This window comes from Buteo buteo, chromosome 23, assembly GCF_964188355.1.
Source record: "Buteo buteo chromosome 23, bButBut1.hap1.1, whole genome shotgun sequence".
Classification (NCBI taxonomy): Eukaryota; Metazoa; Chordata; class Aves; order Accipitriformes; family Accipitridae; genus Buteo; species Buteo buteo.
In genome coordinates this window covers 22,093,866-22,109,046 of record NC_134193.1, presented here as the reverse complement: position 1 = coordinate 22,109,046, position 15,181 = coordinate 22,093,866, and the positions used below count along the sequence as shown (strand labels likewise).

The window sequence follows — 15,181 nt, the reverse complement described above, 5'->3', positions numbered from 1 at the left end:
ATTATCAGCACTGGGATGCTTTTGAGCTTTGTGGACCCTCTTGCTATGACACTTGCCGAATCAAGCAGTGCTAAGGTGAGGAGTGACTGTGTAGCTTTCGTGGGAGACGGTAGTGAAAATCTAAGGGATATCAAAAGAGGGTCAGACAAGACTGTGCCTCCAGATTTTATCAATATTTCTTGAGAGAGTTTAATGAAATTGTGGAGATACTGAAGTGGGTGTTAAGATGAATAGAGATGAAACAGTACTGTTTGTGAGATGAGTGTCACCAATTCAAGAAAATTTTTGGCCAAGTTGTCTATGGTTCAATATGGTAGAGAATTGGTAAAGAATGTAGGCCAAGAGATGGACATAATAGACAAGACAAAAACCAGGGATGCAAATGGATTTTGTTTGCAGTCCTAGTAAGTGGGACAACTGTACAGCAGTGAGCAACTTTGGAGAAGCTTCATTGCTGCAACCAAAATGCAGCTACTGAAGTCTGAAGAAAGTAAGATCAAAATAGATTCTGGAACAAGAAACACAAGAAGAGATGTGAATCTGAAGAATAAGATCTGATTTTAGAAATTTATACTTGGAGTTCAAAGTTGGGTGTGATAGCATTCTTCCTTCAAGAAACTACAGTTCTTTGAGCTATATTTCTATGAAAAAACTTGAAACCTGTCACAATGAGGATTAGAACTAGTGAATGCGTAAACAAAAGCTACTGACCTTTGCAGAAGAAATCCATGCCTCAAATCTTAAAAATCTTTAAAAATCTAGGTAAGATTGAACAGTATTGAATTCTTCAAAGCTATTGAAGAAATTTTCATGGTATAGGAGAGTTTGATCCTCTTGAGGGTAAACAACTGGCTAAAAGGTTGAGGGAAAAAGGGCGAGAAAAATTATCAGTTTTCATAATCCTGGAAGTTGCTAAGCAGTCCCAACAGTGCTCTGTTCTGGAACCTGTTCAATGTTCTTGTGCAAGACAATTTTTAAAAAGGGAAGAAAATGTTGTAGCAGTCATTTTGTTGTATAGCATGGATAAATATAAAATAATGCTTATGGGAGAAAACACTTCTAACCCTGTAAGCAATCATGGTCCGAATAACTGAAGTAATTGTTACCACTCAGAAAGACATACTGGAGTTTTTTTGAAAAAGAGAGAGATCGATCTATGAAAATGCCAGCTTATTACTCAGTTGAAGTCTTAGAAGCCAAGAAATTATTATGAAGGGAGTAGAGAACAAAAAAGAGGGCATAACGCCACTAGATATGTTCATGGCTTGCCCACATTGTGAATATCACATGAGTACTTGTCTAGTCCAAATAAAAAATGATAAAGTAAAACAGTGAAAAGTACAGAGAAGGATAACAAGAACAAGCAAATATACAAAATAGTGTCCCAGTTAGGGAAAGCAGAGTAGATTAGAGCTCTTCACTCAGCCTGGTAAAGATACTGAGGAGGTAGGGAACTTGATAGAAATACAGAAAATCAAGTATGGCCCTTAGAAGATAAGCAGGAGATTATTTTTTTATTTATTGTATCAAAATCCTCAAAACTCAGAGCACACGTTAAAACTGTGAGGGAACAGGCTCAAAATGAAGAGAGGGGGCAGCACTTTTCAATGTATTTATTTGAATTCATTGGCACATGAAGTGTGAGCTGCAAGCTGGTGGGGTCTGAGAAAATGTGAAATACCAATTTTATTGATGAATGTGTTGATCAGTGGTTTTACTAATTTGTGTTGACCACTGTTGGACAGAATACTGGGAGACAAGGGATTTTTGATCTGGCTTACTAGGCCATTCTTTTTCTTAGATTTTCCTTGATTAGGTGATAGGGATGATTTGAACTCAAAAACATTATTAAAGAGACAGATTATTCATGTGTTTTAGCCACAATAACACCATCTCACAACTAGGTACAAGGTATAGCTAGAAATTCTGACTTTTCAAGGTGAGGGGTTTTATGTCAGAAATTTTTATTATTAATGTCCTGTATGAGTTTACAGGCAGCATACTGGGTCTTAGGTTCTAAATGATTTTTAAAAATCTGTGTCTATTTTGAGCTGTAAACTGCAAAGTGTATTTCAGTTCATCTTTATAGTCGCTTTTCTGCTTTTGAAAAACACCTGAATGCAAAGCTCATACCTCACCGTGGTTCTTATCTGAACCACACTGCAGAGAAGCACAGTAATTCTCCCCCAAAATCCGTGTTCCTTGGTGCGTTCTCATTGCTTGTCTAGATCTGTATTGTTCAGAGGCTTAAAAAAACCCACATAAAATATGTGCCTGTCTTCCATCTTCTTGCCTAATGACCTGCATTTTAATCAGAAAACCAGGTTCTGTTACTTACAGAAACTGCATTGGAATTACATAAAGGCTTTGGCATTGAACATAAGCCAAACTACATCCAGAGTTGTAGCTGATTTTTCCTGACATGGAGCCTTAAGAGACTGTATTAGCTCATCTAGACCATTTTCTTTACCAGTCATGGGTTCCTTATGACGAGGTATATAATTCAGTAGTCTGTCTTAATGGAAATTAATAATAATGAGGGTCATCCATTTTTTTTTAAGGTTACACCACATCTAACTGAATTAGGATTAATGTCATGATTTGTCTTTGCTTAGTTTCATCTCGCACAACTTCAGGCCACCACAAGGACCTCAGTCCTTTAGAATTTGTCTTTTCGGTATTTGTAAGCAGTGTTCTCCCTCCTTCCTGTTGTCCAGACAAGCATTATATGCTTGAATTCATCGTACCTTCAAATAACTGTAGGCTTTTTTTGAGTATTGTTTTCAAAATGTGTCTCACAAGCGAAACACATTGTAGTACTTGTGCTGGGTATCATTTGAGATTAAAAGACACTCTAAATGGAAAAACATTGTCAGGGTGGATGTGATTGCCTGTCACCTCTTAGTCTTTTCCTTGTATGTGTGTATTTGTACAAGTGTTCCGATTTATTTATTTATTTATTTTCTTTTTTTCCCAGGTGTGTGTGTGTTTCATATCCTCTTCTTATGGTGTTTTGACTATAGCTTTTGTTGCGATTTCCTTATTGAGGATTACCACCTTCTCCATTTTAATATCCTTAGTGAATGTGACAAATATCCTGCTTATCTTCTTTTCCAAATTATTAATTATCATTTGAAATAGGATTGAGAGACCTAATTTCCTTCAAAGCTCTGTGAGGATTCTCCCCACAGCTTGACTGGCACTTGTGTTTGCTATTTGTGATCTTTTTCATTCAGTACCTGCCAACATCAAAACTGTTCTGAATGAGATTTTAAAAATATAACTGAGAAACTCAATGGATCAAATGGTTTGGTGAAGGGCAATTAGATAAAAATCCCTTTTACATAATAAAAATTTAATAACTGAGTTTAGTATGCTATATCCTTAAGAAACATATGCCACTCACATTGTATCTTCCCGACCTCAAATATTTTTTCAGTTTGTGTTATAATTTCAATGCAGTTTTATGATATTTAATGGATGGTAATTACCAGGATTGGGGGATTTGCCTTTACTATTTTTTATTTCCCTTTGTGTTTTCATTTCCATGTTTCTGTTGCTTTATATAACACTGGGTGTTCTTTTCAGGTTTTGTTAGTCAAATGAATCATGTTCTCAGCTGTTTACAAAGTCAGTCAAATGACAACTACCATAAACCAGTCACGCTTCACCCACCAATACCCTTTTTTTTTTCCCAACAAGAGCACTGTATATTTTGTAATAAAGCATGTTGATATGAAAGCAGAATTGATTCTTTACTTTTTTTCTTCTAACTTTACCTTTTTAAGCTTGGTTTTTGTCTTATTTATGATCTTGTTTTAATACATGTTTTTCAGTTAACTGCCTGCATTCATGGGTCTGCAGCTATGCTCTACCCGATGTTCTGGCAGCATGTTTACATTCCTGTTCTGCCCCCACATCTACTGGACTACTGTTGGTAAGGCTATATATGTGTGTGTATGTATATATATTGTATATATGTATATATATATATCACTTAGATTCACAACAGTTTTCACATTTCTGTATGGTAAGTCTTAAGTCCTCTTATGATGCAACTGTTATGCTAAAAATATATAGGCATGTTAAGGAAGTAACCAACCTAGTAAGTAAAAAAAATTATTTTCATGGCAAGATATAATTGTCTTTTGGTATGTTGACTGTAATATGAGTGTTACTTTGGAATGCTGCAACTTAGATATTGTATAATTAAAATCTGTTTTCAGCATATCTATGTTAAATGTTCAAATTTGAATTAGGACTCCAACAGTGGAAGATACAGTGGAGAAGATCCTCTCATTTTTCTGCTTTCCTGAACTTCTGTTGGGGGTGGGGGAAAGCTGTTCATTTTCCTGCAGTGTTCTTTTATTATCAACATGTGTTTAGAACATGATATTTACCTTCTTTAGGGAAATGAATATAAACCTTTCAAAAACTTGTTCATTGTCATGATGTGACAAATTTTGGCACAGCCCGTAAGCAACCTCATATAATGTCAAAGCTGGCCCGGTTTTGACCAGGAGCTTCGACCAGTTGCCCTCCTGAGGTTCCTTTCAACCTATTCTATGATTCCACACTGTCCAGGTGGCCTAAGAAGCCTCCTTATTCACTGTTGGGGTCTGCAGATTAGCACATCATTAGGCACATGTCTTGTACTCCGTGGTTAGTAGTTCAGAAGCCTGTCTACAGTGCTCCTCAAATAGTCTCTCAGTTTTTAATTTCTTTTCTAGCGCAAAGTCAGACAGTTTAGCCTAATCAGCCATAACATCATCTCTCCTGTTTGCTGTGCACAGGAATGGTGGATGAGCACTCTGAGTAATTAACAAAGAGGAAGTTTAAGATGCTGCTGCTTTTAGTTGCTCAGCTGTTAGGTACTGCTTCCTATGCTCAGTTTGTGTGACTTGCCTCCCCCCCCCCCTTTTTTTTTTTTCTTTCCTCTGTGTATGTAGCAGGGAGATGAAGTTTGCCCACAAAGAGTAGCCTTACCTTAAGCTTCCTGGAGAAGTTAAATTTTCAAGCCTGTTAGAGAGTTGATGGAATTGTTGCCTGGACATGCAGGGATGGAATTAGTAAGACCAAAGCTTGGCTGGGGCTAAACTGAAGGATCTAAAGGGTAACGAGAGGCTTCTACAGGGTTGGAAGTAAAAGGAAAGCACAAGGAAAACATGGACCTCCTGCTGCATGGTCAGGTAGTCAAGTGATGAAGGACACAGAAAAGGCTGAGGGACTCTGCCTTTGTCTTTGCTGGCAAGGTCTATTGGCTGGCCTTCTGGGTCTCCCTGTGTAGCAGAAATGTTTGTGGGAGTGTGGTGCTTACTGCATTTTGGGGAATGTTTTGAAAACATAGAAACAGCCTCCCTCTGCCCCCGGCATTTTAAAAAGTCCTTCTCAGAAAAAAAAACAACTTAAACTTGCTGTGTCATATGATCCCATATTATAAGTGTGGCTCTCAGTGTGGAGGTTGGCTGGTTTTTTTAAGAGTGATAGTGTTCTCTGTGATGTTTTCTGTGCATTTAAGCAAGAGTAAGGAACCACCCGGGATAAGTAGCATTTTTAAGTGAAGTGCTGGGAACTCAAACATGTAGATTTAAAGGAAGCTTGTTCCTCTGCAGATGATTTAAATGTTAAGTATGTGCCTATGTCGAGGATACACAGAATGGAATCTAAAAACTGTTATCTCCTGTAGAAATGAACCTTCAATTTACTCACCGCACAGGAAGGGCAGATTCTAGTCATTTGCACTGCCAGCAGGTGCCCTTTCTCTGCATAATGGGCTTCGCATGTGTAATTAACACATGAAGACTGCTGCTGCCAGCTTTTTCTTCAGGTACATGCTGCTAGGAGTTTTCAGGACAACGATGTGGACCACAAGAGGCTTTTACGCTGGGTTTGAAGATTAGGTATTCATCGACTTTCTGACAAAGACATGTTAAAAGGGCCTAAGTCCAGATCCCGCAGTTGAGAGCAGAAGTGTGCAAAAAGCAAACACTTGGGCAGTGTACCCAAGGAAATAAAGACACAAGTCATTGAGCTCTACTGAATGAATTCTTTCATGGCATACCACTCTGTCCATATAACGAATGAGCCAGTAAGTGTGTGAAAAGTATGATTTAAAAATATATAATTATTAGGCAGATTGTAATTGCATGCTCACAAGTACAACAACTGATTACCTCAGCCAGATATGAACTTTAATTGGAGACATAGCTACACACACTGTAATTGTTTGAATAAGTCAATTTAGCAACAATTTGTGCCATAAGTATATTTCTCAAAATAAAGTCCATCTATTTTGTAACCATGTGAACTTAGAGACGTCATTTTTGCCCAGGAGGACTGAGAAATCAGCTCTGTGCTTTCTGCTTTAAGGCAGTATTATTGCTTATTGGTGTCTGCCTCTTAAGGGAAATGACCTGAGATTATTTAAAATAAAAGAGTTGAATTCAATTTTAATTATTGCCTGGTTATTTCTTTTGCAAATGTGACATAAGAATTTTAAAGAGCTGAAATGGAAACAAAATTTAAAGTAAAGAGAATTCTTCAGTTCTTATGAATACAGAATATCATGTTCATTCAGTTGACTGTTTCCATTTATTGACTGTGCGGTATGATGCTTTTGAATCTTCTCCCGCACTTTGGAAAATCGCAGAAGGATATATAGACTGTATTACTCTTGATCTTTGAAAGTTTTTGAAAAATGTATATTCCACCTGGGATTATTTGCTCTTAGTTGTTTGAGTTGCAGTGGAAACTTTGCATATAAAGGAAACTTCTAAGGTCCTGACGGATACACTGACAGCTCCATGGTTTTGAAATTTGAAATTTGTTGTATTTCCTGGGGAGGGAATAGGGACACAACAACTATTGGATCTTTCCAGAGCTACAAAAAGGTAGAATAGCTCTCTTTGCAGAGGGCAAATGGGTAGAATAACTAACTCTCCTCCTGCCACTTGAAGATCCTTTTGGCCAGCTTCACGTAAGGGAAACTTCAGGCTCAGTGTGGAGAGTTCCCTTTAGCTGTTGAAAGACATGCACTTTTCTGAGTGAGGCAGGAAAAGGTGGGTGGTTGGATAATGTTACAACTGAATGGCAGCTCTTCCACAAACATGCTCAATATGAACCTGTTTAACTGACATTGTTAAAGCTCAAGTTTTTTCTATAGCATTTTGTCCTTATTGACATTTTACAGCAAGTATTTTCAAACTTTCAAAACACTGTCATTTCTCATTTTTTTTCAGTTTGCTCTTTGCTAATTTTTTTAACTTACAATGCAGAAGGGGGGTAATTTTCTTCCCATTTCCCTCTTGAAAGGATTATTTTAAACTTAATATAGCTGCATTCCTCATTCATGTACCTAACCACAGAACTGAAAATGCCAAAAGCCTATATCTTCAAAATGTTTGTTCTCGATAGACTTGCTCTTTGTATTAGGAATGCTGAGTCAATAATAGTGGTGTAGTACCATGTGCGTGTGTCTGGAATGACTTCAGTCATCTGATCCCTATCATTTAGATTAATTGGGGAGGGGGGGGCGAAGCAATGGGAAGAGTGCTATCCTTTATTTTTTTTAATTAGGTACCATTCTTTGATATATTTTCAGCCCAGGGAAAGATTTTGGGTGGAGGAGACTAGAAATTGGTGGGAATCCTATCATTAGATTTCACACCTTGATGCACAATTGCTTCTTCGTTTTAATACAGAATGACAGAGGAAACATATGAAGCACTGCTGGTTGGTTTTTTGGTTTTGTTTTTTTTAAAAATGTACATGCCAGCAGGTGCCAAAAGTACTGGTTAATGAGATACTGCCACCAAGCATCAGTAGCCAAGCACATACAACACCTTAAACTTGGCCAGATCTTGTCCATCTATTTTGTTGTTTGGAATTTAAACATTTCTTGATGTGAAAGAAACAGTCTATTAATTTTCCTCACTACTTCTCCCAGTTTGTTTTTCATGTGGCATAAAGACACTCCCACTGTGTCTGTTTTCTTCCTTTTTGCTCTCAGTGTCTGTGTTTAAAATTAGCCTGTAAGAAAAGCGTGTCTTTGCTGACCTGGTAACACAGCTTAGTATGTTCTCTAAGTCCCAAAACATTGTCACTCGGGTTACTCTGTGGGCTTTTACCAGAAGCAACAGTATATTTTCTAGGGTGATTAAAACAGTCTTTTATATTAGATAGACTGCTTAGCAGCCAACATTAATGTATTCTGAGAGCCACCTTCTTAGAGCACCCTGGCACAGCTGCTGAACAAATGTTTCTATTGGTGCAGTTTTCCCTTTCTGCAGGAGTTTTTTTAACTCCCTTTCTCCTGTTTTCTAAATCTGCATATAGTTCAATATGCTCCTTGAAGTAGGTGGAGGGGGTAACTGAAGGGCGAGTACTCCTGCTGCTCGGGAAACAATGATTCCTTCGTCATGAGCCTCTTGGTTGGCATTTCGATTTAGCCTGGTACATCTGTGTACTCACTAAAAGCTCTTGTAGTTGCTCTTCTGGTTTCTTAGCTGTACGTTTTCTACATCATTCCAATTTATGCAGTCAAGTTTCCAATTTGCATCAATCGCCCCAGTAAATTTTGGATTGAATTCTGTTGCATTTCAGTGAGTAATCTGAAGAGAAATCAGGAGACTACCTTAGAGAGTAAAGTACTACTGGTGTGAAAGAGCAACACATTAAGTCAGTATTTGTATACCAAGACATGAACTTAGTAAATGTGATCTAATCCATTTTCCTGGAACAATGAAGCAAAATGGTGCAAATCCCTGTGTAGCTGTAAACTATGAACCTTTTTGAGATCCTTGGGTTTTACGTTACTTTTTCTGGTGAATTGCAGTATTTTTTAAGGGTGGGTTTTTTCACTTAAGAGAAAATGTCCCTCTATTTCACCTGCTTCTCTTCCAATTAGTAGTTGCCTACCTCTTGGGAGCATAATTAAGAGGTCTCTAGTTAGTCTAAGGAAACGAATTAAAGAAATTGTAAAAATGCAACTGTAATAAATGGGCAATATATAGCCATTAAGTCCACAATATCCATATTCATGCTTATGCATTACTACTTTAATGATTTGATATTTACCTATATAACTCATTTGATTATAAATAACGCTGATTGCATTGGGAACCAGTGTTGCACAAGAGGAATAATAACCTTTCTCTTTGTTCCAAAAGACTCAGGCAGGCATTTTGTTTAAGCAGTAAATATGCACAATAGAAATTGATACTTCTTAATTTTGCACTTAATGGATATTGGCTGCCATCAAACAGCTTTGAGTAATTAGTAGTTGCAGTTGTAAGAAGCCCCAGGACTGATGAAGTGTCAAGCAGTAGATAAAAACTGGTCTGAAGGGCAGTCTTTAATCTGTCATGGGTCCCAGAAGGATTAAAGGTTGTGTGGAGTGTTTCTCCTGTTTATACAAGCAATGTGTCTTACTGAAGTTCACTTGAAAGTCTCGGAAATACACTTCTAACCTGATAAAATATTAAAAACTCCTTGACTGTTTCATGTCTCAGGACCTGAATAGCAGTTAGGAAGAACTACTGTAGTGTGCTCTGAATGGGGAAGAGGAGGTACACAGTGTTCCCTTGTACAGGATGGTAGCTGAGTATCGTGGCATATGATTAACACATGATAAAGAAAAATAGTGATAAAAGCAGTTTATGAAGCCTGACATGAACCTTCAACATTTACTTTTAGGTGTGTTTCCTTTTCAGTCAGATTGATGAGTGATGACAGAAGAATGTAATCCCTCTGGTAGATTTTATTGGAAATATTTATGCTCTTTACCAGAATTATATTTTATTGAGGTTATTTATGATGTTTGCTTAGTTAAACTTTTGGGAGTATAAGGAGCTATCACAGTGAATTATTGTTAAAGTATCTTTGCTTTTGCTTTGCTGTTCATGTGTCATTGAACAATAATGTCAGTTCTGACAAACAAAATTAATTTTGATAAAATAGGTATTCAGATAATTTGATTTTTGTTATCCATGGAGAAAACACTTGAAGGTCCACATTTGGGTGATGAACAGTAATGGTTATTTTAAAGCAGTTTTGAAGAAACAAATTTCACGCAAACCCACCTTCAAAAACAAGCGCTCTATGGACGCATCACAGATCTGCTTTTCTCCACACCTGTCACCTTTCACACAAACTAAAACCTGCATTTGCTTCCTTTGATTCTCTGCTGGGATGTTCGTAGATGCCTCCCATTTGTCATTCCTCTTTGGTGTCTTTCAGTCATTACAAGCCATGGCTTTTGTGGATAAAATGGAGTTAATTTCTTTTCATATATTCCCATAACTTGGAAAATTCTTTGTTAGTCTTCAGATCCAATCCATTTCTAAATGGTGTGTGTTTCTTCTGCTTCATGTCTGAAATGTGGCCTTTCTTATTCATCTGTATAGCTCCAGGCATCACTGATTTCCCTCTGACTTCTGTAAGCCAAGCAATTGCTTATACATGTTGAAAAAGTTCTTACAGGAATTATTTTTGTATGGTTTTGTCAACCTTCTTCATTTACCTTCTGCTTTCCCCACCTTCTCTTCTCCACCAAACATGCTATTCATCTTCCGGAGCCGTTCATAGCATGTACCCTGTCTGCTTGTCCTTCTCTGCACCACTGCTGTGTCCCAGTGCCCTGTGGTCCAGTTTTCCACCCATGTGTTACGTGTTTCTCAGAGAAATACCCGATGTCTTCTTTTGTGCTCTAACTCATTCCCTGGAGGAAATCTCTGCAACTATTAGTAAAACTAACAAGTATTTGCAGAACTACCACATTATACTTTAACAAATTACTGCTTCAAAGTTTCCTTTTTCAAATCAATCAGCAAAACCTGAGCTATTTTTTCTATCAGTGTGTATGCTAAAACCACTCTTTGTAGTTCTGTAGTATCAAATTGTTCCTCCTGCTTTCTCCTGTCTCTCCAAGTGTATGCACTGTACAGCCCATTAAGCCACCTGACTGGAGTCCTTTAATGTTTAGGAATACAAGTTTAAAGAAATAAGTTTTAAAAACACTAAAGTCAGATAACTGTAGCCTTTGTGCAATCCCTCTAATAGTTTTATTTGCTGTATTGCCCTTACATGTAATGTCTGTCACTAGAAAATTGAAAAGATGATTCATTGTATCCAAAGCTGATCCATGTATCTTAAGCCATATCTTTCCTGTAATTCCTTAAAATCTTGCTGGGGTGCATGGTTTTAAGGGTTTAGGCATTCTTACTATTCTTTTGTTGATAAACTGGAGGATTGAAAGATGGACATGATACAGTTAATTAACTTTTACAGGTTCAGATTTTCCTATGCTTGGTGACAGACTCTACTTTTGGACATGTTAATAAATGGCTGATTTTCTGGAATACTGCACTCTTCCTGCTTCCTTTCATTACATTAGCCAAGGTTCCACTAGATGAGACATTTGCAGTCTTAAGACTTCCTGCCGAGGTTCAGACTTTGTATTTTTGAGATTGAAGCTGTCGTGTTCATGAAACTACTTAATTAGAAACACATTCATTTCAGTGCGTACTGGAGGAGTCTTGAGCAGCATAGCCAGGCACACAGGGAAGTTGAGCATTTGTGCAGCTGGCAGCTAAACCGGTGGTTTATACTTTGAATATAAAATTACTGGGTATTTTCTTGCCCCTGGAACGTGGCCGTTGGAAATGAAGAGATGTGGGTGAAAGAGATAGCATTTGTCGCAAATAAAACATGCAAAATGACAAATAAAAATACTCCTCAGTTGAGCAGCAATCCATATAAAATAAGTGTGTATCACGTTGTAAGGTAAAAATTTCTGTTCAAGAACGTGGATGTATGTTCTGGTTCTCATCTGTGGTATTCCCAAAGAAGCAGAACCTTCAGGATTTGTACCAAGTTAGTTTCTGATTTAACAGTTCCTCTGGGCTATCTGCCATAAGGTGCTGTATTGGGTGAAGCTTGGGCAGGGACATTCTTGCCAACCTGGGCAGTTCAGTAAGTTGTAAATGTACTGGGATACACAGGACTTCAGTGTTCTGCAAATGAACTTGTAAGGTTTTTTGAAGTTATATATATTTAATGTCTTCAAAAAGAAAGAAAGTGTTTTCATGTAGAATATGTAATACAGGGGCTGTTTCCATCTCTTGGTACAGCATCCAACAGAGTAGTAGTTTTAGGGGGTATATTAATAGACATGATAAATATTAATATGCATATCAGTAAATTTATTTTTTTTAGAGGTATTTCTCATGAAAATGAGAGAGTGATTTTTGCTGGTCTGCTGTCTTGCAGTAGTTTTTTCAGCACTGCACTTCTCTTACTGAGCAGTAGGCACCAGTTTATAAAAGCAATATGGAAGATATTTTAATCCAAGGCAGTACAGTGACATTTCTCTCATTTTTTCATCTGAAATTGAAAATGAGCTCTTTGAGCTTCTGTATCCAAAATGAAATGAGACTCTATTTTAAAAGTTGTGTCTGTCTGTGTGCTTTCCGTTTAACAGGCAGTATATGCCATATTTGCAATTAGCAGCTTTGGCATCCTCTTTGATATGTTCTAATAAGCAGTGCAAATATAAGCTTTCCCTGATTAGTTGAGTGGGAGTCCTGTAATAAGCTTAATATTAGGAATACTGTATACATGAAGATACAACTTTCATTCAGTATTCTTCTTGTGTTACATAGTCTATGTTGGTGTTCGCTAACATCGTGGAAGAGAAGTTGGAAAAGATCAATCTTTCTCTTAAATGTTAGCATTCTGTTTGATAACAGCAGTATCAGACCTGTATTTGAGGCTACAAATTTGGCCTGAGACCCTCTTGGTGTATGTATGTGTTCTGAAGGGAATAATGGTATCAGCGTATATCCCAGTAACTCTGGAGTTTATCAGAATCTTCAAAAGTAATTTTTATATTTTTCTTTTATAAATGTAAACATTTCAAGATTTATACTTAAAAATAAATTATTTAAAATGTGTCTGGACCCATATTCAAAGGGTTTAAAACTTGTAGTACCAGGTGATATGTACACATTAAATTAACCACTTTACACTACAGCAGGATCAATTTTTCTATGGAAGATTCTTGGAAAAAGTCCGGTTATCTTTTTTGAAAATTGTGATAACACATTTTGTTTGTTGTTTAAAAAAAGACCCCAGTATTATACATGTGTTTAATAGCTGTCCTTATGTACCTGTCTTAACTTAGTCACTTAGAAATTCTCATGTCAAGAAAAATTAAAGTCTTACAGTAGTGAGAGGATATTGCATATTAAAGTCTTGGAAATACAGAACAAAATTTTGTTCATATGTGGTTTGTTTATATATATATTTATTTTTTTTAAGCAAAATCTAATCCAGTATCCTGGTATTTTCCTGCAGCTGATTTTATAAGTCATACGTGTTAATCTAGTGTTACGAGAATGTAAAGCTAAGTTTTTTTCCTCTTTGCAGTGCCCCAATGCCCTACCTCATTGGAATACATTTAAGCTTGATGGAGGTAAGTGTTTCTCACCATTTCTGAAACTATATATAGTTTTATGATTTAGAGCCAAATTCTGCAAGCAATTATACGTTCATTCGTATGCTTAAAAATGAAATAATCCTGTTAATTTGGGAGTGCTGAGAGAATTGAAGTTAAGCATACATGATAATGTTAAATCTTAAGGGAGTCTTATTTGATACCTTATACCCTTTGGGCATATTTTCTCTTTACAGTTCAGCAGTCAGTGACGAGCTCATGTTGTGTTCTCTCCATCCTGTTGCTTCATTTAATCAGTTTACTGCCTTAGTTTGACTCCGTATTCACAAAGGCAGAGTCGATATTAAACCAAAATGTTGACAGTTACAGTTCTCTTTTAGGCTTTTGCAGACAGATTGTAATTTTTTTAATGTTCAAAAGATCTGAAAAGAAGGAACTTGCTGTTAATGTTAACACAAAGCTGGCAGAAAACCAGCCCTCACAGAAAGCTTCACATATAAACAATTCAGAGTAATTCATGTGACTTTTTAAAAACTCTAAAAGTGGAAATAGCACGTTTGCTTTTGCTTCCAGTACTGGTGAAACAGTTGATGACTTTCCTCAAAAGTATCTGGAGGACAACATAAGCTATTAATTTAGATCCCTATGAAAATCCTAGTCCTTGTTAGTTGTGCCCCTTTACACAGGAAGTCTGAACAACGTGTATATGCTCCGTGTGGGAAGAGGTATTCCTGCCCAGAAAGCATTGCATCTTTGTAGGCTCTTAAATTAGCAGGCTGTGTCAAACTGGTAGGAATTGCAAATGCCCTTGAAAGTTAATTGACTTGTGTCCCTGTTTTAGATACCTGTGTTTGGAAATTTAGGCTTAGGGTTTAGGATACATAACAATTTACAAAGCTGAGTTTTACATCACAAAGTAATGCGTATTACTAGAATATTTGTTCTTATATTGTCCATAAAAATGTGTAATTTCTCTGGAAATATTGATCAAACGTGTTCTTTCACTCAGGCATATGTATGTAATATTGATCCTCTATGTCTTTGTGTGTTAAACCTTAGACTAGCATGGTGTGTAACTTCCTCCTTTTTCCAGCATTAATGTGAAGTAATTTTAGAAGTCACTTTTTTCATGAGAAACTAGATGGAATATGCAGGACCTCTTTTTTATTTTCTTTTTTTTTTTTTCCTTACCATCCTGGGTACAGATGATTTTTTATGCCCTTTATGTTGCTAAGTAAAGTACAGAATTGCAGTACAATGTGTTAGTGAATAAGAAATTATTTTAAAAGTCAACATGTACATTTGTTTGCACATCATATGCTTGTGTTAGAGGGGTTACTGATAATTACCCTTGAATACTGCATGCACAGGTCTGAAGTAATATCTAGGAAGAAATAGTCTAGCATATCTTTTTCATATTGATCAGGAAACTTTCTGCCCCATGTCTGTACCAGGTAATCATTGGCATGCTTATTATGGTGTCTGTCTATTTGAAAAAGAAGGAAGAGACCTGGTAGAGGATGGGATAATACCTCAATACAGATACTTGTCAGCTTCACAAATATTTTTGCTCACAAAGAGCCACGTGGTTAGCCTGGCAATGGGTATAGAAAAAAATTAGTAATTACACCTTGGAGTTGCTTTGCATGATGTCTCACTCCTGCCTTGCTACATAAACCCATTACCTCTTCCTTTGTCTCAGTTTTTCAGATTGCAGGGCTCTGTAGG

The 15,181-nt window shown here is 36.9% G+C and overlaps 1 protein-coding gene across 5 annotated transcripts in view; it reads left to right on the top strand.

Annotated features, from left to right (window-relative positions):
- The window catches only part of DENND1A (DENN domain containing 1A), a 217,196-nt gene that overhangs the window by 103,917 nt on the left and 98,098 nt on the right, over positions 1–15,181 (top strand). For all 5 annotated transcript variants that reach the window (XM_075054618.1, XM_075054615.1, XM_075054617.1 and 2 more), the window contains exons 10-11: positions 3,837–3,937; positions 13,426–13,471. In XM_075054618.1, the coding sequence (XP_074910719.1) occupies positions 3,837–3,937; positions 13,426–13,471 (147 nt within the window). The remainder of the gene's footprint in view (positions 1–3,836; positions 3,938–13,425; positions 13,472–15,181) is intronic.